General features: G+C 45.2%; 2 protein-coding genes across 2 annotated transcripts; one reads left to right on the top strand and one right to left on the bottom strand.

Annotated features, from left to right (window-relative positions):
* Positions 1–2,007: 2,007 nt before the first annotated feature.
* LOC106602330 (uncharacterized) lies at positions 2,008–14,464 on the top strand. Its single transcript, XM_082974156.1, has 21 exons — positions 2,008–2,047; positions 2,598–2,655; positions 2,802–2,930; positions 3,023–5,142; positions 5,306–5,960; positions 6,072–6,164; positions 6,277–6,411; positions 6,571–6,664; positions 6,795–6,942; positions 7,058–7,108; positions 8,112–8,286; positions 8,522–8,655; positions 8,844–9,012; positions 9,107–9,338; positions 10,147–10,285; positions 10,713–10,845; positions 11,117–11,197; positions 11,359–11,508; positions 11,798–11,872; positions 12,689–12,769; positions 13,120–14,464. The coding sequence occupies exons 2-21, from the start codon at positions 2,617–2,619 to the stop codon at positions 13,189–13,191; spliced, it is 4,905 nt and encodes a 1,634-aa protein (XP_082830282.1). The 5' UTR covers positions 2,008–2,047; positions 2,598–2,616; the 3' UTR covers positions 13,192–14,464.
* Positions 14,465–21,749: 7,285 nt separating this feature from the next.
* LOC106602335 (forkhead box protein E1) lies at positions 21,750–23,998 on the bottom strand. Its single transcript, XM_014194915.3, has one exon. The coding sequence runs from the start codon at positions 23,634–23,636 to the stop codon at positions 22,524–22,526; it is 1,113 nt and encodes a 370-aa protein (XP_014050390.1). The 5' UTR covers positions 23,637–23,998; the 3' UTR covers positions 21,750–22,523.
* Between the last annotated feature and the right edge of the window lie 1,344 nt (positions 23,999–25,342).

Raw genomic sequence — 25,342 nt, 5'->3', positions numbered from 1 at the left:
GCAACAGCAAGTCACTCTTTCACACTACTACTTTGTATTCTTGTGAGAGTGTGTGTGTGTGTGTGTGTGTGTGTGTGTGTGTGTGTGTGTGTGTGTGTGTGTGTGTGTGTGTGTGTGTGTGTGTGTGTGTGTGTGTGTGTGTGTGTGTGTGTGTGTGTGTGTGTGTGTGAGAAAAAGTTGGAGGCTCGGAGTCACACACACAGTGGGTATTTTCGTTTGAGGAGACGCTGTTTTTAGGGTCAGCAAATTACAACTAATTAATTGTGTGTTGATGTAAAGAGATGTAAAGAGTTCACTGAACAGAGAGAAAACAACAATAACAACACCTTCACCAGCTGACTTGAATTGCCTAGGAAGCAATGGGACCACTGAATCTCCACCAGGCTATATTAAAGGCTGACTTCATCCTAGCTAGAAGGCTCATCGAGGCTGGGGCTAACGTCAACAGCAGGGATGAGGAGAGGAGGACCCCATAAATGCTCTGCTGCCTCCGTGATGAGGAGTCTTCGTCCCTTGGTGTAGCATGCATGCTCCTGGTCCACAGAGGCCATGTGGGGCTCTATGACCGCCACGGTCGAACCGTTCTGGTGTATGCGGTCTTTTATGGGCGTCTGGGTTTGGTTAGGCTGTTCCTCCAAGCGCTGGACTATGGCCTGAACCACGTCAACAAGCACGGTCACTTGGCTCTGTGGTACTCAGCTCAAGTGGGTAACGGTCTTATCAATGACCTGCTGCTGAAAACCATGAAGAAGTACGGTCTTAGCACTGACATATCTGAGGCCGCAGTCCCCAGGCTTTGTGGTCATGATAAACCCGGTCAAGTTCTGGTCAAACACCAGACAGCCGTCAAGCAGAATGCCTTTAATTGTGCCATTGACCACAAGGTCACAGGTCACCCGAAGCCACAGCCAGAGAAAGGTCTACCTTCATTGTTCCGAAAGGACTTGCCTTACAAGCCCCTTCCAGAAACCCTATGAACAAAGAGGGAGAACTTCTATAAAACAGTGAAGCCACCAGAGGCAAAACCTGAGACAAAGAAGGCCTTGACTGGAGGGTCTTATCAGGGGAAGGAAGGGAAGACAACCACCCCCTCCCCATCTCAGGACTGGAAGCTAGACATGAGGAGTCTAACCGAGGCCTTACTGGGTCAGATCAGCCTTTCCTACAGGCCTCAGGCCCAGCCCTGGCCTCCTTCCTCTCTCCGCCACCGCAGGAGGACACCTCGCCTGGGGACCAGCCCCACTGTGGGGGCCCTGCTCCGCCATCGCCGGGGGAAGGGAAGGAAGATGTCCCTGGACGCCATCAGCGACAGCCTGCTGAAGGAGTGGACGGCCATTGGCTCGTTCCACCGCCGCTGCAGTGTGATACCCATGATCAGGATGGGTCTGGCAAGCAGGAGCTTCAGCACCACAGAGCTAAAGGGTAGGGGGGAGACAAGGGTCACTTCTAAACCCCTGGTCAGGATCCAGGAGCTGAAAAAGTTCAGCTAGTCAGACAGAAATGAATGTATGCTTTGCTTATCTGAAGGTTTATTGATGATGATGGAATATGGATGGTCGTTTTTGTGTGATGGATTATAGTGCAGTATTCAATATATTCAAGTTTGCTGTGTCTGTATTAAAAAGTTAATACCAATCATTGAGTGGGACAGATGCAATGAGAGTTAGATGCAGTTGATACATCTGACATTTCTGTAATCTCCCTAAATTTTGTTTTTGTATACAACTTGATTTGGAATGTTTGAATGTTAAGTCTTTTGTATGAAAATAAAATACAGTCTTATGAATAAAATTACTAAAATCCAGTATGGGCTTGGGCTGTGACTTCCATTGAATTTTGTCTTTGTGAACATGCAGCGTCTGAAACGTTTGAAAATAATACCATACACTAAACAAACACAACAGCAGGTGGCAGTAATGGGTAAAAGGCGACCCATAGATTTACGTGAAGGCGTTGGAGAGTTGACGTTAACGGTTTATAGCCAATAGCAGCGAACCTACTCATGTTTGAATGAAGAACAGGCGGTTGACGTTTACTCCTGCAGCAGGTTTGTTTACTTCATTCAAAAACATTTTCTTTAGGAAATATTTTAAGTAGCTATTCATATTAACCATATGCGATAGCTCTGACTTTTGTTTACAGCGCTTTGTAGCCGAGTAATTTAAATAGCGTCACGTCTCATAACGTTAGCCAGCTAACGTTATGTGAAAACTCTAGCTAACGTTCGCTAAATGTCCCCGTGAAACTCAAATTCTGCATGAGTTCTGTCATTTAACACAATGGATAATATGCTCAATGGTAGGCGTATTAGCTAATTTCAGTCAACGTTAATAACGTTATAATTTCCATAGTTAACGTTACATAGCTACCTACATCAGGGGTGTATTAATTCCGGCGATTCTGTTGAAAAACGTTTCTTAAACGGAACGAAACGGGGTGGGACTTACTTGAATTAGTCCAATAGACGTTTTGCAACTGAATCCGACCAATGAATACACCCCATCACTTTTATCTGAACGCAAACTAGCCAGGCAAGTTGGTAACAGGTCTGATATGGCTCCAACAATAATACCAGGTTGTTTGTATTCTGACAGTAGCCCAGCCACGCAAGCCCTCATGTCCACGAGAAGATCGCATACATTTGGAGAGACCATGGTAAGATTTGCATTTCACACATGTATTATGAAGTTACTGAACAGAACTTTCGACCATAATTGTGGATAGCAGTCACTAACATTAACTAGTTAGCTAGCTAAGTTGTTTATCAATAACTGGATGTTGGCTTCTCTCAATGTGCCCAGCCTTCAACAAGATCTGGAGAACGCACCCCATTGAAGTGTGTCCAGAATGAAATGCGCCATCTCTCAACCCCATCTTCTAGACTCAAATCTAGATCAGGGTCGGGCAGCAATATTCTCAAAACACCTAAGGTATGACAAACAGCCAAGCTATGGGCCTATGGATCCTGTTCACTGAACTATTGTTTGAAATGTACCTTATACTTCTCCCATTCTCCCTACAGAATGATGCTGTGTTTATCTACACAGACCCGTTAACACATTGCCCTCCACCAGCTGAGGTCCTATGCTCTCCTAGTGTTCCAAAGCCCAGTGATAAAACTACTACCAGTGATACAGCTCCTACCACTGAGGACACAGCTGTTGATACAAGCAGTGGACTTGGAGACATTACCTTCAAGTCCTTCATCTGTGCTGGGGGTGAGGTTGAGGTTTCAGAGCCCTCAAGGGTTGTAGACGAAACCATCTGGCTACCCAAGAATCAACTGAACATCTCTTCTCTTCCTGGCTATGATGATGAAAACACATGTCTCTCTGACAGTATGGCTACTCAATGCTGCGACAACCATGTGGATCACGTCTATTGTGATTTGGAAAGCGATTTGGCCACAACTGAAGCTGACCTGTCCTTTAATGGGGGTTCAAACGCCAGTCTTAGTGTTCCACAGTTCACCGATCTAGCCCACATCACTGAGACTGTTACTGGCGGACAGGGAGATGTAACGTTTAAATCTTTCATCTGCACCGGAGGGGAGGTGGAACTTTCCGAGGCTTCCAGGGTGGAACTTGAGACTATACTCCTACCAAAGGATCAGCCCGCAAACCACCATCAGCCATACAACGACAGTATATGTCAAAGTGTTATAGTAGATGACTTGGGCATGCAGTCCATCGATGACCACACAGATCATCTCTATTGTAATATGGCCTCTAGTGCGCACCTTTCCTTCAAAGAACCTACACATTGTAGTCTTCAAAGTAGTACTTTGAAATCCATAGAGATGGTCCATACCAATGAAGAGTCAGCTGGTGTTCAAAATGCCACTGGCGGACAGGTTGAAGTCTCAGAGTCCACCAGAGCGTCCGACGACACTATCCTCCTACCTGAGAATCAGACTGTGACCAGTCATCTACCGTACAACGACAGGGTCAACCCAAGCATCATAGAGGAGCAGTCCTCCGATCATGCAAAACACCCTTATAGCCATGTGGAAAGTGAAGGTGCCGTGTTGGAAGCAGACACCGCTGCCATCAGTGAGCCCTCAATGGGAAATGCATCCTTAAGGTCATTGAAGGACCTGGGTGATGTCGCCGGTCAGCATTTCCCTGAAGGCCCCAAACAGGGTTCTTCTCTCCATGATGGAGACAGCGCCGTGGTTCCATCTATACAGTTGGAATCTGACTGCTCCCATTGCAATGAGTTTGGAGCCTCGGCCAGGAGCTCCACACCTGTAGATGAGGACAACCCATCGATAGTCTCTCACTCCCATTCTCATGGTTCAATGCAGGAGTCCAGTGGGGCCAGAGACAGCGTGCTGGGTTCAAGCAGTAACGCTCCTCTTCTCTCCAACACTACAGACGAAGCGAGCTCTGAGAACATTGCTGACGTGTTGACTGAACTACCCAAGATCCCCTCTGTAGCGAGGTGGGCCGGCGATGGTGATGCTTTACAGTTTGAGACCTTCAGCCCTGTTCTTAGCACTACCCCCATGACCAGAAGAGGGGGCATTCAGAAATCGCCTTTCGCCCAAATGGAGGATTCCGCTCTGGAAAACGGCAGGGGCTGTGTCCTCAACTCTGCTGAGGGTAGCTTCGTTGTCCCGGCCAACCCAGACAGCCGACTCTGGGCGGCCGTCCTGGAGAGCCCCATGCCTCTACCCAAGTTCAACTCGACGGCAGTGGGTGCAGCATCGATCCGCAAGCCCCCTCCTTCTCCAGACCCAGTCACAGAGACTGTGGAGACGAGGCCAGAAGTGGATGTACCTCATGTAAAACCCCAACCCAAGGTGGAGAAAGTAGAGATGGGTCTTTTTGATCATTTACCAAGGTTGGTTTGTGAGGAGCCCTTTCAGCAGCAACTCATCCAGATGGCCCAATTCCTCATCCTGGCATCGGGCAAGATGGACCCTGTTAGCAACCCTGCCCTAGCCCCTACACCTGCTCCCGCCCCTCCTGTAGTGGGAACTACAGCGGGGTCCACGGCTGTAGAGTGCCACAGCATGTGTGTTGGCACCACTCCAGTGAGGCAGGCAGACTGCAGTGCCAACACCTCTGGTCAGTTTGAGAGGAAGAGGGAGTTCTCTGTGTCTGACGCCTGTACTAGCACCGAGACTCTGCTCTGGAAGTGAGTATTGGACTGTGTGTTTTTGTGAGTGAGAACTCTGTAAAATGTTCTGTGTTTATGTAATATGAACCATGTAAATATTGTTTTTTTGTGTTTGTCTGAGAGAAGCGTGCACAAGTATTTCCCGTGTGTGTGTATAAGAACTATTTTCTCTCTGTGTCAGTCTGGCCCCTGGGAGCCTGTGTGGGGTCCCCAGACAGGAGCTGGAGCAGAGGCTGACCTCCACTCTCATCATGGTGGAGGCCCTGGTGCAGCAGCTGTGCACAGCCAGGGTTCAGGGCCACTCTAGGGGCCCCGGGCCCTCAGAACTCAGGGACAAGCTGGTCCAGACCGACCACACTGAACTCAGCCAGACAGTAACCTACAAAGACCTCTATGTGACGGCCCTGGAGAGGATCAAGGAGCTAGAACTGGACCAGACCACTCTACAGAACCTGCTCCATAGCATGCAGGACACCAGGAGCACCATGACAGCCCTGAGTGGAGACACTGAGGATGCTCTCAGCAGCATGAGGCAGATAAGAGACCTGGTTAAAGAGGACCAGCAGAGCCTGGATACACAGTATGGTCAGATGAAGTCCCTTTATGAGAAGTGCAAGGAGACCCAGGGCAGGATGGTGCAGAAGGTCCGAGACACCCTGCAGCAGAGTGAGGACATGAGGAGACGGATGGAGGAGGCTTTCACCGCCAAGGACGCAGCCTTCAGTGTGACCGAGCAGCTGAGGGCTCACTGTGCCGTGCGTATCTCTGAGCTGGAGGAGAGTGTGGGATCTCACCAGGAGCTGATGGCTGCCCTGAACAAGACCTACCCAGAACAGGTACCACACACAGTCTGAGATCAGGGCTAGAGGCAATCGCCTGGTTCCCAGCTTATGCTTATTTTGGTGCTGTGTATTTGTTTTCCCGTGCTCATGTGTGTCCTCACTCAGGTTGCATTGAGCAAGGCCTACGTGGAATCCCTCAACTCTGCATCTGAGCTCTTGAGAGGAACCATGAGCGATCACGACAGTCTGCATCAAGAGGTATGTCTTAACCTGGAAATTACATTGTCTTGTCAGGAAAGAAAAGAGCACCCAAAAGGTTGCAATGTTTTGTTCTGTACCACGTGTGTGTAAGATGTCATATTCTCCCCAGCTGAAAACAGCCAGGCGTCTCCTCCAGAGGACAACTCCTATACTGGTGACGCTGAATGAGAAGGCAGCCAACGCTATAGGCGAGAGAGACCAGCACCTCTCGGAGAGAGACCAAGCTGTGGAGGAGAGAGAGCAGGTCTGACCTCCCTTTTCTCTCTCATCTTCCTCATCTCCCACACCTCACAATGTCTCTACTGCCTGTTATATTTGCTCTGTTCTGTTATCCTCTGCAACTCGTCTCTCCACAATGTTATGGCTTCATTCCAATGCGTCGTGGCTCACTTCTACATGACAGATCCAAGAGGAACTGGACCAAACCAACGTGAGTCTCCAAGATGCCAGACAGGAGATTGGGGACTTGAATCTCCAGGCCACCATCATCAATTCAGGTTGGGATTGAAACAAACGATTGAAGATGGCATTCGAGTTTCAAGTGTTATTGTGTTAAGTTTAAAAATAAGTGGCGATTATTTTCTAGCATTGTCATTCTCTCTCCCTTTTCCTCTCTCCCTCTCTCAGAGTTGGGTGTTCTGCGTCAGAAGCTGAGTGAGGGAGAAGAGGAGCGAGCTCAGCTGGAGAGGAAGGTCACGGAGCTGTCTGCCACCGTCTCCTCTACCCTGGCCTCCTATGCCTTCCTAGAGCAGGCCCTGGCTGCAGAGTCCACCAAGTCAGTTCAAAGTTCACTCTAAGCTGTTATGGTGCTTCAACTATGGCAGTTGTCAATTCAACTTTTTATATATATATATATATAGAGAAAAAGAACCTTAACTTTGTTATTTCAGGTTGCAGCAGTCATGGCAAGAAGTCCAGCAAGCTACCGACAGGGCCAACCAGTAAGTGAACTCCTCAGCTACCTCATTTCTCTTATCAACACTACTATTTAAATCTGTATTTTACCATTGAAATGGGCTATTCTGATGTATTTTTTATGTTTAGCCCCATCACATTGCAGCTATAAAGATGATTTAACATGAATTAAGACACATACCTTTTGCTATTTGTAATCAATAATGCACATTGGTTTAACTATTAAGGCATGTTTAGCCATTGAGTTTAATTAAGCAATAAGGCATGAGAACCCAGGGATTACTCCGACTAAGGGATGTTCTTAGGCCTGAATCAAGGCAGAGGGAACAGCACTTAGGAGGGAGTTATCACATCATAACGGGTTCTCATGCCTTATTGCTTTTATAAAACAGTTGGCAACATATTAATACAAATCTAGATTTTTAAATTATACATTTTAAACGAGTACATTTGTTTTTGTGTTCTGGTCATTAGTTATTTTCTGTTTTGACCCAGCCGTTAATTCGAATCATTCTTTTTGTTCCGAGTTGCTATGCTAAACAAATCATTGGCATGTAGCTAGCTAGCAGGTTCAATGATGAGATACAAGAACTACAATAAATAATGATATATTAAATATCCAATAGGCCTACAAAAGCAGCATTGCACTGGTTAAGGAATGAATGGAATTCTGACTGTTTATGGTTTCCATGGTGAATTATTAGTTTTGTGTTCAAGCCTACTGCCACAGGAGAAATCCATTTGTAAAATGTTACATTGTTGCAAGGTCATAGAGGCAGCCAGGTGGGTTTATACAACCCCTAACTGTTGCAAACCAAATAGTAGCATGGAAAACTAATGTGTAGATGCTTTTTTAACCCCGAGGGATAGAACGTTTATGGATTTCCTGCCTGGGCGGTGGGACAGTGGAATTATGACATGCTGTTTTGTGGGTGGTGTTGTCCCACAACTCTTGCATATCAACCAATCAGAATCCAGGATCCAAACAACCCGTTTTATAACATTTTATTGAACCCCTCCTGTGTCCAGGTTGGAAGGTGCGTTGGTCCAGTCAGAGCAGCGTGTATGTGAGCTGTCCCAGGCTCTGGCCCACAGCGAGGAGCAGCTGAGCCAGCTGCAGAGCCACTCCCACAGCCAGAGCTTGCAGCTGCAGAAGCTCCATGAAGTCCGCGTGCAGCTCAACAGCATGATGGAGATGAACGAGGTAGGTAGACCTCTGGATATATCTCTGCAGTACTGTATGTGGTGGTGCTCTCTCTTGCTTTGAGTTCCTCTACCTTTTTCTGTCTTTTTCTCTGCTCCTTACCACTCTCTCTCTCTCTCCTTCTTTTACTCTGTAGATCTTCTCTCTTTCTCTCCCTCTCTTCCTGTGTGCTGATCCTAAACTCAGCTGTGATGAGTGCTGTGTGTAACAGCTCTATTCCTCCTCCCCTGTGTAGTTCCTACAGATGGAGAACGATATGGCCAGGGAGCAGGTGGTGGAGAGCGAGGGGACCCTCCGGGCTAACCTACAGGGGCTCAGGGAGAGGAACATCCAGTGTGAGGACCTCAAAGGAGCCCTCAGCCACCTCCAGTAAGACCCACTACCAGTCACTGTGGAGTCATAGTACATTTAGTTATTAGACATTATTATTTATTTTTAATGAGTTGAGCTGTGATGAGTTGGGGGGGGGGGGGTTGTCTCCTATGACTACATGGGACATGGTTATTACAAACAATTGAACAATTGTCTTTAGCTGATTGTGTGTGTGTGTGTGTCAGCGCTGAGAGGGAGGCTTTGCAGGCAGAGCTGGAGGACAGTAAGGCCAGAGCCCAGTCGGTCCAATTGGACCTGGTAGAGCAGCTAGCCCAGGCTGTTACTGACATCACCCTGTTACACCACACACTGAGACAACTGACCAACGATGTTCACACTGCTCTGACCACCAAGGTAATCACACACACCCTGTTACACCACACACTGCACACACCCTGTACTAGTCCATAGAAGACTCAGTCTGTTGTGATGTGTGGTGTTATTACAGAAGCCAGAGGTCTGTGGTAAAGACGAGGTGTCCCAGCCCTCCCTCCCTGTCGAACGTCATCCCTCCACCTCCTTCGTGGATAGCATCATGGTGGCCATCACCACTGACCTGGCACAGGCCAATGACACACAGCCCCCCTTGGACATGACAGAGGAACCACAAGCTGAAGGGTTGGGCAGCGAGACCAGCGCCTTCACTCGCCTCGCCCCCATCACTCCTAAGAAGTGTCAAGGTGAGGCCTCCATTGCATCTCCCCAGGGGGTGTTGCTGGTCTCCCCAGGGGGTGTTGCTGGTCTCCCCAGGGGGTGTTGCTGGTCTCCCCAGGGGGTGTTGCTGGTCTCCCCAGGGGGTGTTGCTGGTCTCCCCAGGGGGTGTTGCTGATCTCCCCAGGGGGTGTTGCTGGTCTCCCCAGGGGGTGTTGCTGGTCTCCCCAGGGGGTGTTGCTGGTCTCCCCAGGGGGTGTTGCTGGTCTCCCCAGGGGGTGTTGCTGGTCTCCCCAGGGGGTGTTGCTGGTCTCCCCAGGGGGTGTTGCTGATCTCCCCAGGGGGTGTTGCTGGTCTCCCCAGGGGGTGTTGCTGGTCTCCCCAGGGGGGGTTGCTGGTCTCCCCAGGGGGGGTTGCTGGGTTCTGTTCAGTAGGGTACACTGTAGCAAAACCTTACAACGAAAAACTAAAGTCTGTGTTCTTATTGGACAAGTTCGTAGCACCTCCCCTGTTTCACTGTTTCAAAACGTCTCCAGACTGAACACAACCCATTTGTTTGTCTGTATAGATGTGTCCTGGGCCCAGTCATTTGTTTGTCTGTATTGATGTGTCCTGGGCCCAGTCATTTGTTTGTCTGTATTGATGTGTCCTGGGCCCAGTCATTTGTTTGTCTGTATTGATGTGTCCTGGGCCCAGTCATTTGTTTGTCTGTATAGATGTGTCCTGGGCCCAGTCATTTGTTTGTCTGTATTGATGTGTCCTGGGCCCAGTCATTTGTTTGTCTGTATAGATGTGTCCTGGGCCCAGTCATTAAATGCCCGCCCTTCCTGGTTTCAGTGGTGCCTCCAGAGGAGGAGCAGAGTAGTGTGGTGGAGCTGCTAGCAGACCTGGCTAACACAGTCTCTGAGCTCAGCTCCACCATCACACAGCTACGACAGAGCAAGGACACCGAGCAGGAGGCACTGAACAACACCATGTAAGCACTGTGACGTGTGTGGCATTTATTTTGTGTTGAGATGTGAAGCTTAGAATTTCTCCTTTAAGCATTCAATTATTTACTGTTTACCTTCCTGGTCACCATAAGTCAGTGTTTCCCAACTCCAGCCCTCCAGTAACCCCAACACCACACATTGTTGTAGCCCCGGACAAACACACCTGGGCTTGATGATTTAGTTGACAAGTTGAATCCAGTGTGGGGAACACTGCCTGCTCAATGTCAAGTTCCATCATATTAGGGTTAAACCCCCAGGGTTTCCCAAACTCTGTCCTCGGGACCCTAAGGGGGGCACGCTTTGGTTTTTGCCTTAACACTACACAGCCGATTCAAATAATCATCACACTTTGATGCACAGGGTTTGGGATACGCTGAGTAAACCTAACCAATAATTGTATTGTGATACCAGCTGTAGGCTGCAGGGGGAGCAGCAGGCCCAGGCCCACAGACACAGGGCTGAGGTGTCGGAGCTGAGGAGCCAGCTGAGCCGTCTCCAGAACCAGCTAGGCCGGGACCAGGTGACTCTACAGAACAAGGCCCAGGTGAGACACTACACTGCTCTCAGATCAGACCGTACAACTAAAAACACCAGTTTCAGTTACACTTAACTTCTTACCTGCGTTAAACCCTGTATTTGTGAGCATATTGGCAAAGGGCTGCCAATACTTATTTCACTGAGAAATCTAGACATTTGTTATTACTTTCTTGGCTACAGGACATGAGACGTGTGATTACTTGACTGACATGGTATTTTGGTGAATAGTGGTCTGTGTGACTGAGGCTGAACCCAGGTCATTTGTTCTGTTTTACCAGGAGGTTGACACTATGAAGAGGATCTGCAGTGAAGTGAATGAGGCCAGGGAGTTTCTTTACAAGCACAAATCTGAGAACAAAGTAAGGGACTATATCACTTTTTCGACCAAAAAATACTCTGTTGGCTACATTCACTTTATTTCGTATTTTTATCCTCGTGTGAATTGTGACCTATACGCCATGATGTGCTTCCATTTAGCCTATGTTACGTTGCTGCTATGTTCTGTATTTGTGTTCTGTAGGAGCTGCGTAGGGAGGTGGCAGACCTGCGCCGTTCACTGCACCAATCACAGGTAGAGTCCCAGGCTCTAAGGGACGAGCTAAGAAAGACCGGCAACCAATCAGCACACAGCATGCATTCCATGGACGACAAGATCCGCCTACTGAAAGAGGTACCATCCAGACCATAGGTTGCCTGTTACCCCTGTAAGAACTGCTAGGGCTACCCTACGGTGTCCATGTCTCTGCTGTCCCCACACCTAGACACTGGGCATTCTGATCTGAGCTCGCCACAGCGCCCTACATGACCCAACCTTGGGTTGTTTTAAATTGGCCACAATTACATTTCAAATACATCCCCTCACACCAACCCTGCAGCCTTGAAAGACCAAGGAATCCTCTCCCTCCAACACTAGTTGTCTTTGACAGGCAGTAGGACCTTAAACACTGTCTCCACCACAGGTGGAAAGACTAAAGAGGACTCTGTTGGAAGCTGAGGAAGGAAGAGCAAAGCTTCTGGAGAGAGCCAAGAGACATGTAAGTGTCTATACGATCTATACACAAGTGTGTCACCCCGCCTCTGATTTGGTAAACATTTGAGGGATGGGCCTGGAGAAATGTAACCACTCTCAAATTCCTAGGCAGAGCTATGGATGCATCTCCACCTATATCAAAATTATAGTTTTAACCATGTTACGAGGCTTTAAAGTGTTTTACATTTACAATGTTTATAAACATTGGAGTAAAACAAGCTTATATTCTGGGTTCTGATGGGGTAGGATAGTTGAACTAAGCTCATGAGGCATTTATATAAGTTATATTCTTCAAGAATCAATGGGTGTGTATAATTAATTTCGAAGTGAAAAATGGATGTTGCAACTAAGGATTCCAGCTTTTAAGGAAAGCACTTCATATGTACAGTTGAAGTGGGAAGTTTACATACACTTAGGTTGGAGTCATTAAAACTCATTTTTCAACCACTCCACAAATGTATTGTTAACAAACTATAGTTTTGGCAAGTCGGTTAGGACATCTACTTTGTGCATGACACCAAGTAATGTTTCCAACAATTGTTTACAGACAGATTATTTCACCCACTGGGAATGTGATGAAAGAAATAAAAGCTGAAATAAATCATTCTCTACTATTATTCTGACATTTCACATTCTTAAAATAAAGTGGTGATCCTAACTGACATAAGACAGGGAATTTTTACTAGGATTAAATGTCAGGAATTGTGAAGAACTGAGTTTAAATATATTTGCCTAAGGTGTATGTAAACCTCCAACTTCAACTGTAAGTGGTATCCAATGCACAAGTCACCATCTTCAATGTTCCCCTCTGTCTCTGCAGCAAATGATCCATGACACCAACCAGAAGAAAGTGGAGAAGGAACTTCGAGTCCTTGACGATATGATTGAGACTGTCAGAAAGGTGAGAGTACAGGGATATACATTTTTCTGTTTGAAATGTAAAGGTAGATTCAGCGATATGACGTAGATGTTGAAAGTAAACCGCATAGTGGGTACATTTCCACTAACCCCTGTTTTGGTCCTATGGCTGCCAAGTTGTAAAAGCGTGATGTGATTCCGTGCACATGTGCAAATACTGTGTGAGAGCGAAGTCTTGCAACTTGCTCATCTCAGTATCTGCAGTGCTGCTCGTGGCAACGTCATTTTGCTGAGTCTACCTTTAATAGAAATGGTCATTTTCATATGTGTTACTTGATGTATATTGATAGTTTGGCATTAGACTTGACACTTTTTCCTTTTCTTTCTCTACAGACTTTGTCTTCTGTTCCTGACGTTGTCAAGAACTGCAAGGAACTCAAGACTCTAGTCGAATATCTTGGTTAATGTCATATTGAAAACTGTAGTTTTAATCAGTTCTGTTTTTTAAAGCGTTTTCTTAAACCTATTTGTACAAACAAAATAATCTGGAAACACGTCTGAGTAGTTTTGATGGAATTGATTTATGTTAACTGTGAACGTTTACAGCGTTACAATATACAGCCGAACACTTCTGCAATTGCAAACGGTATCAAATCTAGTCATCTTAATATTACAGAGTGTTCTGGTTTGATAGACTTGGAACACTCAATGAAATCATTCCAACCGCTCTCCACTAAGTGAGTTCAAAAACAAAATTCTAAACTTGAACAGAATGGAGTTGGTTTGAAATGTTTCTGGGGTTTCCATGAAAGTACATTCACACATTGTATTTATTATGTACAGTTTACCAGTACAAGAATGGCTTTACATCAATGTTACTCTCACTTTTATACATTACTGGATTGATGGATTGACATTACAATGATGTAAAGTGGATTTCATTTTGGGTGTAAAAAAAAACGAACATCTCCAAAGATATATTTTTCAATGATTTATAATTTGTCAGCCCACTGACAACTACAGACGCCTTGTTAAGTGTTGACAGAGCATGCAGTTATAACCTAATTGGTGGTTGGCAAAATCGATGATGTATTACAACGGTTTCATAAATCTTTCGACAAGTAAAATCATATTTGACAAGTAGGTCATTTCTTAATGTTGCAATGGGAAATGTCCTCTAAATCATTTTCTGTCTGCCGTGCTCCTCGTCGTTTCTGCTTGGCTGCTTTTCAATACGACTCATTTTCTTTTTATATACACCGTCTCTCCAAAACACGTGCTGTCCGACACTGTTCTCAATTAGATGTAACAAATACCTAAGACGTGAGTTGCGTCGCCTCCAAGGAACGTATCCCACAGTCTATTCTGGTGGATTTGTGATATTGACTTTATATTTCATTACCAGTAGGAGATTAGAATTTGTATTGTCAAAAGGACTTGATATTTGATCACTTAAATTAGTGAAACTTTTATCTGCAGATTTATTTTGACTGACTTCACCCATTTAGATTCACTTAATGCATGATGAATATAGTCAATGTGTCTATCAACAACTACATGTCGGTACAGAGCCTTCAAAGTATTCACACCCCTTGACATTTTCCACATTTTGTTGTGTTAGTCTGAATTTAAAATTGACTAAGTTGCGATGTTTCACTGGCCTACACACAATACCCCATAATGGCAAAGTGGAATTATGTTTTTAGAAATGTTTTCAAATTAAAATGACAAGCTGAAATGTCTTGAGTCAATAAGTATTCAAGAGCTTTGTTAGGGCAAGCTTAAATACGTTCAGTAGTAAATATTTGCTTAACAAGGCTTAAGTTGCATGGACTCACTCTGTGTGCAGTAATAATGTTTAACATATTTTTTTATGAATACCTAATCTCTGTACCCCACACATAGAATTATCTGTAAGGTCCCTCAGTCGAGCGTGAATTTCAAACATGGATTGAACCACACACGCCAGGGAGGTTTTCCAATGCCTCACAAAGAAGGGCACCTATTGGACGATGGGTAAAAAACATAAAGCAGAATGTCCCTTTGAACATGGTGAACTTATTAATTACACTTTGGATGGTGTATCAATACACTCAGCCACTACAAAGATACAGGTGTCCTTCCTTACTCAGTTGCAGGAGAGGAAGGAAACCGCTCAAGGATTTCACCATGAAGCTAATTGTGACTTTAAAACAGAGTTTAATGGCTGTGATAGGAGAAAACTGAGGCTGGGTCAACAACATTGTAGTTACTCCCCAACACTAACCTAAATGACAGAGTGAAAAGAAGGAAGCCTGTAAAGAATAAAAAATATTCCAAAACATGCATTCTGTTTGCAATAAGGCACTAAAGTAATACTGCAAGAAATGCGTAAAGAAATTAACTTTGTCCTGAATTTAAAGGGTTATGTTTGTGGCAAATCCAACACAACACATTACTGAATACCACTCTTCATATTTTCAAGCATGGTGGTGGCTGCATTATGTTATGTTTATGCTTGTCATCTGCAAGGACTAGGGAGTTATTTTTAGGATAAAAAGAAACATGGAGCTAAGCACAGGTAAAATCCTAGAGGAAAACTTGGTTCTGTCTGCTTTCCACCAGACACTGGGAGACAAATTCACCTTAAAACAGGACAATTAACCTAAAATACAAGGCCAAATAGACACTGGAGTTGCTTTCCAAGACAACATTGAATGTTCCTGAGTGGGTGGCCTAGCTACAATTTTGACTTATCGCCTTGAAAACCTATGGCAAAACTTGAAAATGGCTGTCTAGCAATTGTTACGGAGTCTAGTTGATAGGTAATCGACTAGCCGGACCGCCACTTGTGAATACGGGGGATTGAAAGATTAATTGATTCGTGACAAAATAGTACTGGGAATTGCAAATGAGGATACACGCCGGCGTCTACTGAGAGAGAGAGGCTTAACATTAGTAACTGCCATCGAAATGTGCCGCACTGCTGAAGTCACTGACATGAGAATGAGAGCAATGGAAATCGAAACCCCACGCTCCGACGTTGACACTGTTCACGCTGTTGCTAGGCAGACATTCAGGCAAAACCAATCAAGGCAGAGTAATTCACCACGAACGGTGAACACAGAGAGCCCAGTAGCATGTAAATACTGTGGGAATACGCACACACGTGGCAAAGAGCACTGCCCTGCCTATGGAAAACCATGCAGAGCTTGTGGAACTAATAATCACTTTGCAAAAGTGTGTCTCAAAAGCAAAAGAAGGGTGAGTGAGGGCAAGATTCACTGTGTTGATGATGTCACTCAATGTTCAGAGCTGAACAGTGAAAGTGACATTTACATGCATGAATCCATTGGGGCTGTACACTCAAGAGGGAAGAAATGGTTTGTGACACTACGATTACACAACAAGCAACAACAATGTCAACTGGATTCCGGTGCTACATGCAATGTAATGAGCTACAAAGACAAAATCAATCTGGCACCTGACACGCATCTATTGCCCAGCGATACTAGACTAAAACTGTACTCAGGAGAGCTAATGAGCTCTATGGGCACCTTTGAGACCGAATGTGTTATTCGGGGACGCAAACACAAGCTGGAGTTTGAGATTGTGAAAACCAGTCAACATCCTCTCCTCTCAGGCTCTACATGCGAACGCCTGGGACTGATGCAGTTCACTGTACCAAATGACCTGCACATTGTGGATCATGTCCAGCATGGACCCCTGTCCAAAGAACAACTACTCAGCAGATATGACGATGTATTCAACATGCCCGTTGAATCAGTGCCTGGTGAGGTACACTTTGAAGTGGATGAGAGCATCACTCCAGTCCAGTGTGCTCCTCGCAATGTGCCCATTGCAATGAAAGTGGCTGTGAAGGCCCAGCTGGACAAGTATGAGGCCGATGGCCACATGACATCTGTGACCGAACCAACTGACTGGATCAGCAATATGGTCATAGTGAAAAAACCAGAGAAGCTGAGGGTCTGCATCGACCCAAAGCATCTGAACCAAGCATTGAAACGATCCCACTACATCATGCCGACACTAGAGGATGTCCTCTACAAGCTTCCCAAGGCCAGGATTTTCACCTTGGTGGATGCCCGAGATGCATTCCTTCAATGCAAGCTGGACGAAGAAAGCAGCTTCATGACTACCTTCTGGACCCCCTGGGGTCGGAAACGCTGGCTCAAGCTCCCGTTTGGTGTCTCAGTGGCACCTGAGGTATACCAACGCAAGCAGCACGAGTTACTGGCTGGGCTCAAGGGCATTGAACCCATCGCTGATGATGTCCTGATCGTAGGCTGTGGTGACACAGACGATGAAGCAGAACGCGACCACGATGTGAAGCTCCTGGCACTGATGGAGCGCTGTCGAGCAGTTAAGCTTCGTCTTGGCCTGAAGAAGCTACAGTTCAAGGTGAAAGACGTCCACTTCCATGGCCACATTCTTTCGGCAAAAGGCCTGAAGCCGGACCCAGACAAGGTCCGAGCGATCCTCGACATGCCAAACCCATCTGATGCAAAAGGAGTACAGCGTCTCATCGGTTTTGCAAACTATCTTGCAAAGTTCATGCCACACCTATCAGCAGTCTGTGAGCCTCTGCGCCGGTTGCTGGACAAAGACACACCATGGCACTGGCTACCCAAGCACGAGGCAGCGGTGCAGGAGATGAAATCTCTGGCTTCATCCATGCCAGTGTTGCGCTACTACGACGTCACGAAGCCTGTCACAATCCAGAGTGACTCCAGTCAAAGGGGACTTGGATGCTGCCTTATGCAGGAAGGCCAACCCGTTGCGTTTGCCTCGAGAGCGCTCACCCCCACCGAACAGAACTATGCACAAATTGAGAAAGAGTGCCTCAGCATCGTCTTCTCTTGCCAGCGATTCCATCACTACTTGTATGGTCGAGAGCTGGTCACCGCTGAAACTGACCACAAACCACTCATTGCCATATTCAGTAAACCTCTCCTCAACGCGCCCAAGAGGCTTCAAAGCATGCTCCTGACTCTGCAAAACTACAGCCTGAAGGTCATTTACAAGCCAGGACCAGAGATGTACATCAGCGACACACTGAGCAGGGCAACGGCACAATGTACAGGCAGAGGCACTGCCTATCAGCGGCAGGCCATCTGTTCGCTACAGCAGGAACAACAAGATGTTCAACAGATCAATCAGGCAGACTACTTAAACGTCACAGATCACCGCCTAGCCCAGATCAGGCAACACACTGACAAGGACGAACACCTACAATCACTGAAGTCCATGGCTCTCGCAGGTTGGCCATACCTGAAAGAGGAGACACCTTTCACAGTGAGAGAATACTGGACCTTTCGAGATGAGATCAGCGTGCAAAATGGCGTCTTGTTCAGAGGTCAGAAGGTCATTATTCCCAAATCACTACGTCCAGAGATGCTCACCCGCATACACTCCAGTCACGTTGGAGGTGACGCATGCTACCGCCAGGCTCGTGAAACATTATACTGGCCAAACATGCAAGCTCTCCAGCTCGTGGCCCTAATCCTACCCCTGTCAGAGCCAATACTTACTCACGGGTGGGTCGGCTGTGCAAGCCACCGGACAGGCTTACTCTGTATGCAAGAGACTGTGTTAACTTGTCCTCCTGTTTATAAAAATAAACATTTAAAAAATAAAAATAAATAAAATAAAAGAAAATAAAGAAAAAAGAAAAAGAAAATTTAAAAAGAAAGGAAGATGACAACTGAAGTAAAAAGAAAATGTCATGCGTTCTTAATTGTTATGACTTGATTGTTAAGAATTTAATGTTATGCTGTTATGTTTGCACTTTCTATTGAAAAGGATGATGTTACGGAGTCTAGTTGATAGGTAATCGACTAGCCGGACTGTTCCCCGGACTCCGCGTGTAGGGATTTGTACAATGCATGAACAAGGCTATTGAACTAGACATTGGTGTCTGTCTTTATTACTTTATCCAATATATCATACTGAAACAGCAATGATCAACAACCAACTTGACAGAGCTTGAAGAATTTTAAAAAGAATCATGTGCAAATATTGTGCAATCCAGGTGTGAAAAGCTCTTAGAGTTACCCAGAAAGACTCAAAGCAGGAATCGCTGCCAAAAATGATTTAAACCTGCATTGACTCATGTATTGACTTTGTATTTCTTTTTCAATACATTTTCCAAAATGTCTAAAAACATTGTCATTTTGGAGTATATTGAATTCAGGCTGTAGCACAAAATGTGGAATAAGTCAAGGGGTATGAATACTTTCTGAAGGCACAGTACTTTTTTTTAAACGGTCTCCCCGTTATTCAGGTACACATACAGTTGAAGTCGGAAGTTTACATACACTTAGGTTGGAGTCATTAAAACTCGTTTTTCAACCACTCCACAAATTTCTTGTTAACAAACTATAGTTTTGGCAAGTCGATTAGGACATCTACTTCGTGCATGACACAAGTAATTTTTCCAACAATTGTTTACAGACAGATTATTTCACTTATAATTCACTATCACAATTCCAGTGGGTCAGAAGTTTACATACACTAAGTTGACTGTGCCTTAAAACAGCTTGGAAAATTCCAGAAAATTATGTCATGGCTTTAGAAGCTTCTGATAGGCTAATTGACATCATTTGACTCAATTGGAGGTGTACCTGTGGATGTATTTCAATGCATACCTTCAAACTCAGTGCCTCTTTGCTTGACATCAAGGGAAAAGCAAAAGAAATCAGCCAAGACCTAAAAAAAAAATTGGGTTCATCCTTCCAATTTCCAAACGCCTGAAGGTACCATGTTCATCTGTACAAACAATCGTATGCAAGTATAAACACCATGGGACCATGCAGCCGTCATACCGCTCAGAAAGGAGATGTGTTCTGTCTCCTAGAGATGAACGTACTTTGGTACGAAAAGTGCAAATCAATCCCAGAACAACAGCAAAGGACCTTGTGACGATGCTGGAGGAAACAGCTACAAAAGTATCTATATCCACAGTAAAACGAGTCCTATATCGACATAACCTGAAAGGTCGCTCAGCAAGGAAGAAGCCACTGCTCCAAAACCGCCATAAAAATGCCAGACTACGGTTTGCAACTGCACATGGGGACAAAGATCGTACTTTTTTGAGAAATGTCCTCTGGTCTGATAAAACAAAAATAGAACTGTTTGGCCATAATGACCATCGTTATGTTTGGAGGCAAAAGGGGGAGGCTTGCAAGCCGAAGAACCCCATCCCAACCGTGAAGCACAGGGGTGGCAGCATCATGTTGTGGGGGTGCTTTGCTGCAGGAGGGACTGGTGCACTTCACAAAATAGATGGCATCATGAGGAAGGAACATTATGGGGATATATTGAAGCAACATCTCAAGACATCAGTCAGGAAGTTAAAGCTTGGTCGCAAATGGGTCTTCCAAATGGACGATGACCCCAAGCATACTTCCAAAGTTGTGGAAAAATTGCTTAAGGACAACAAAGTCAAGGTATTGATTGGCCATCACAAAGCCCTGACCTCCAATCCTACAGAAAATTTGTGGGCAGAACTGAAAAAGCGTGTGCGAGCAAGGAAGCCTACAAACCTGACTCAGTTACACCAGCTCTGTCAGGAGGAATGGGCCAAAATTCACCCAACTTATTGTGGGAAGCTTGTGGAAGGCTACCCGAAACGTTTGACCCAAGTTAAACAATTTAAAGGCAATGCTACCAAATACTAATTGAGTGTATGTAAACTTTTGACCTACTGGGAATGTGATGAAAGAAATAAAAGCTGAAATAAATCATTCTCTCTACTATTATTCTGACATTTCACATTCTTAAAATAAAGTGGTGATCCTAACAGACCTAAGACAGGACATTTTTACTAGGATTAAATGTCCGGAATTGTGAAAAACTGAGTTGAAATGTATTTGGCTAAGGTGTAAGTAAACTTCCGACTTCAAATGTAGCTGATCTGAAACGACCTCATAACGATGGCATAAACAGTTTTTTCCTTCTCTTCCTCCCTTTTAAGTCTTGTTGTCCTGAGTGTTAAGTATATTAAGACAATAGACTGTCTGAGCCACACACATGTTTTACCTGACACCACTGAACATGTAGTGTACTGAGATAAAATATCAGGTTCCAAGTGAATTCATTTGCTGATTGCTGGTTCTTTAGCGAAGATTAGGCCAGGCTTTCTGTCTGAGTGTGCGCTACAGATGTAGGATCCTAATTTGAGCCAGGTTGCTAGAGCAGGAAAATAATCTTGCAGCAACAGGAAATGTGAATTATGTGGATTGTAATTAATGGTTATTTTTGTAGGGGTTAATAAAACATTTTTTGCAAGTCTGTAATATCCGCTTTGAAATGTCAGACTTCAGAAGCATTTTTAAACCTCAAATACACCACAAGTTTTAGTTCTCCTGCAACAGGGTGATCAAATTAAGATCCTACATCTGTACAATGATGTCTGGACATGACACTTGTGCCTGCCGTTCACAGTGACTGATAATTCTATGGCTCCAGACACACTTCATGTCCAACTGAGCTGAAATGATGGAGGTGAGGAATGGGCTGCACAAAAGATGCAGTCTGAAATGTCTTAAGTGTCTGTTTCTGGCAAGGAATGAAGGAAGCAGGCTTTTTGTTAATGTCATGAAGCATGAAGTGTGTGTTGAAGAGCTCTTTTACTTTTGCTCTTCTCTAAGCTGTATGCATTTCTATTACATTTCTTTAGCTGTAAATCTACAGAATTATGGACTTTTCAGTGACACAATTCTATTATTATGCTTCTGCTAAAATGTATATTCTATTCTACTGAGCCATTTACTTTATATTCATGTTCTTATCTTTTATTGTTTCTTATAGTTGTTGCATTGTCGGGAAGGAACCTGCAAGTAAGCATTTAATTGTGTGTATCCTGACCTGTACATGTGAATAATAACAACGTGAAACATTCCCATAACTCCTTGCATGACCATTTCCAATTGTTGCACTTTAATTACAACAATTATTAAAGTGTTAAGTGGATCCAAATCAAGAGTTTTGATTTCTACCATTGAAACTACTTTTGTCACAACTTGCACTACAGGCATCCGCATATTTTATTCAATGATACATTTATCTTTGTAGTAATTATGTTGTTCTGCTTAAATTAATGTAATTCAACTATTATTCCTTATAAAAAAAGGCACAAAATACTTCTTAAGCATTTTTTTTTGAAAAATCTTTATCAAATGCACAAAATGAAACAATAATTTACACCGTTTAAATTCCATTACAAATACATTTAGACAATTACATAAAAAAAGGCCCTGCACACATTCAACTCGTGAAAATTGAGCTTTTGCAACCACAGATTTTCACCACAATAAAGAAAACGAACTGCAAAACCTCATTCAGGCTTTTGAGATACACTCGATGAAGCTACAAAGTGATACAAGTCCAGACACATACTTTAACCTTTAAATTCAAATCTCAACTGTACACACATTATGGTGCATCGTGATATGGATTTAAACATTCATGTATATTCAACAATGTAGTGTCCTGATCATTGCACTTGATACTTGAGCGTGTATACATTGTATTGCAGTCCATATCATATTTGTCACAGTTACTGAATTAATGACATTTTGTATCTCAAAACATGCACATTGATTCAAGTCAAAATAACACACCAAAACATGACGGAAAAATCCTGTTCATTTTATGTCCTTTAGTCTTTGTTTTTCAGTCATGCCATCCCACTAACACCAGTGTCTCTCACATAGCCGCCAACTGAAACGGAAAAGTTCACTGGAACTGTTCTTTCCAAAAACCAACCCAATGCATAATTCTTTGAAGACTGTTCCTCAGATGGCAGACACGAACCTATCCATGTTCCCCGAGTACGTGGGGTGTCTTAGGTAGGCTCCAGTGCTGGTGGTACCTGCACCATTATACTGGACCAACGAGCCCAACTGTCCCGGGGACACTCTCCCATAATGCTCCACAGCATCTCCAGCCATGTGGGGTGAGGAGTGGGAGTGGAGACGCCCTGACCCTCCATACCCCTGGCTGTGTCCCTGGCTGTAGGAGCCCTGAGGTGGGTGGTGGTGTGGGTGGTGGTGGTGTCCGTTGGGGCCCGAGTAGGGAAACCCCACATGGCCCGAGGAGCGGGACAGCATGGCCCCTCCACATGACTGGGCCTGGAAGGCTGGGGCTCCAAGGTTACAGTGGCTGGGGCCCCCAGCGGGGCCTCCCTCTGGACTGAAGCTCCGGCTGGGCTGCTGCATTATCTCTGGCCCCTGACACCCGGAGGGGTGCCCTATGATTGTGTTGATGCTGAACATGTGGGACTGGCAGTGAGGACCGAACCCAGGGGGCGAGGATGATGGGTAGTAGGCAGAGGGTAGCTGACCATGCTGGCCGTACGGGGGACTCACCGCCATATTGGAGCCGTACACGGAGCTGGAGTAGGTCGAGCGAGCGATCTGGACAGGCGAGAAGACGGGGGACTCATGTACAAATGACGTGTAGGTCGTAAAGTCACAGCGCTTAAACCTCTTCCTGCGCCGGAGGAAGCTGCCGCTCTCGAACATGTCTTCTGCGTTGGGGTCCAGGGCCCAGTAGTTACCCTTCCCGGGCCTCCCTGGCTCCCTAGGGATCTTGATGAAGCAGTCGTTGAGGGTCAGGTTGTGGCGGATGGAGTTCTGCCACTTCTTGGAGTTGTCTTGGTAGAAGGGGAACCGCTCCGTGATGAACTTGTAGATGCCGCCCAGGGTCAGTTTATGGTTGGGCGAGTTGGCTATCGCCATGGAGATGAGGGCGATGTAGCTGTAGGGGGGCTTCCCTCGCTGGAGGGGTCTCTTCCTGCGGCGGCCCCTTGACGGTTCACCCGACACTGTTGTGATGGTATGAGGGGGGTTGGGAGCAGGCAGGGAGATCTCAGAAGGAGTGTCTTTCTCCACTTTGACCACCGGCATGGTTGAGTGTAGTTCGTAAATGTCCAAAAACAGAACGAACTAACTTGCAAAGTTAATGGTCTAGGTCGTTCTAAGGTTGTTCAAAAGTGCAGTATGTCATCGACAGGAACAGTAGCAGACGCAGGGAGAGAAGAGCAATAAAAGATTTACTAGAAAGGAAGGTTTCAACATTCCTTCTTCAAAAACTCAGTCCTCAAAAACTCAGTCCTCGAGTCCAAAAATGAGCAGTTCAACAAATAAAGGTGGTTTGCGTTCCCAGTTTTCTATATATCCAGGATAGTCTCGTCAGGTAGAGATGAGAGAATGCAGTGACTGTAAACACGTTCTTCCAGTTGTGTGTGAGCGTGTCAGTGAGTTACCTGAGGTCTCGACTACCTCCTCTGCAGCACACCTGAGCCACACCCCCACCCAGGGACTGACTCACCTCAGTAAAATGGATAAGGGTTTATTGTTCATGTGTTGTAAAATGGATGTAATGCCACTGGCAGTTTTTTTAAAGTGTATATTTAGGACATTTTTTGTTGCTGTTGCTGTAAGTATTGGATGTAGGAGTAGCACTGACTTTTCAGTAACATGTATAAGATAGTAAACGATTGAAATTACGAAAACATTTAAAAAAGTATATTCTCTGTTTTTAGTTCATTCCAATTTAACCAGATTTCAGTAAATAAATGAATCTGATCATCTCAGTATCGCACTACAGCTGTCCAATATGTTCTATTAAGGTACTTTTCAAACCCTGTGACCAATGAACAAAAAACTCAACTGTCTTTCCTTCCAACCATTCAAATACAGCTCTAAAGTTACACCTCAAGTTGATTTCAAAAGGTCCAACATGGACCCTTGTTGTTTTGATGTTGAACACCTAAAAGGCCTCTTTAGTGGTGATTTAACCTAGGGATTGTTGTTCTTCTGCGTTTCCTTGTTTGTTTTGGCCCAGTGGTTAGCCGGGCCCAGCTGTGTTAAGAGATGTAAATGTTGTCCAGACAGAACCTGCCCTGTGATTTTATGCATGCAAAGCAAGGCCATGCAGGCAGCACACTCCTGGACATAACCTGAGAATGAGGGACAAACATAAAATCAGAATTACGAGTACATTTTTAAAATATATATTGTTGTTAATTCATTGTCCTGAATATATGGCAGTATCCTTATTTGAAGATCATTTCACTATTCTTCCTTTGTTTGTATGGTAGAGCTTTTACAAGTCTTTTTGTGTTTGTACAATATGACTATGTGTTATGACCATAATATCGATTGGCATTCTTACTTCACTGAAATACACGTGCTATTAGATACGCTTGTTATCAACTTGATGACAAAACATTTTGCCATTTGACCAGCGCCAACAACAGTACCTCACTCACTCCTCTCAACAGCCCTTTTGGTATGTGATGATGAGTCCCAGTCTACTCCAGAGTGCTAGGGTTAACTAACTCAATCTTTTAAGCAAACAGAATGGGAACACCCCTGCTGCGCTCTCCCAGCACTCAACACTAACAGAGTTACACAAAGTGCTAGTGTCAGACCCAGAGAGGTGGAGGGAGGGAGGCTTCCCCCAGACAACAGCCCGATGAAAGACCCTGCCTCCTGGGGTGGGCTGGGGCTGTGGGTCCCCTGGTCTGTAGGCTCTGGAGCTAAGGGCCTTACACCATGAGGTGTCATCACCACAGAGGTGAATACGCCCTGGGTTCCCGTAAGACTCC

This window comes from Salmo salar, chromosome 04 (genome assembly GCF_965601325.2).
Source record: "Salmo salar chromosome 04, fSalSal1, whole genome shotgun sequence".
Classification (NCBI taxonomy): domain Eukaryota; kingdom Metazoa; phylum Chordata; class Actinopteri; order Salmoniformes; family Salmonidae; genus Salmo; species Salmo salar.
Note: the sequence above shows the minus strand (reverse complement) of the source record. Positions and strands in the feature narration are given on the sequence as shown.

Excerpts from the sequence above, each read along its gene's own strand:
- LOC106602330 (XM_082974156.1), top strand. The coding sequence starts at position 2,617 with ATGTCCACGAGAAGATCGCATACATTTGGAGAGACCATG. Across the intron at positions 5,143-5,305 it reads ACCGAGACTCTGCTCTGGAA|TCTGGCCCCTGGGAGCCTGT; the intron begins GTGAGTATTGGA and ends TCTCTGTGTCAG. Across the intron at positions 11,198-11,358 it reads AGCACAAATCTGAGAACAAA|GAGCTGCGTAGGGAGGTGGC; the intron begins GTAAGGGACTAT and ends TGTGTTCTGTAG.
- LOC106602335 (XM_014194915.3), bottom strand. The coding sequence starts at position 23,636 with ATGCCGGTGGTCAAAGTGGAGAAAGACACTCCTTCTGAGATCTCCCTG.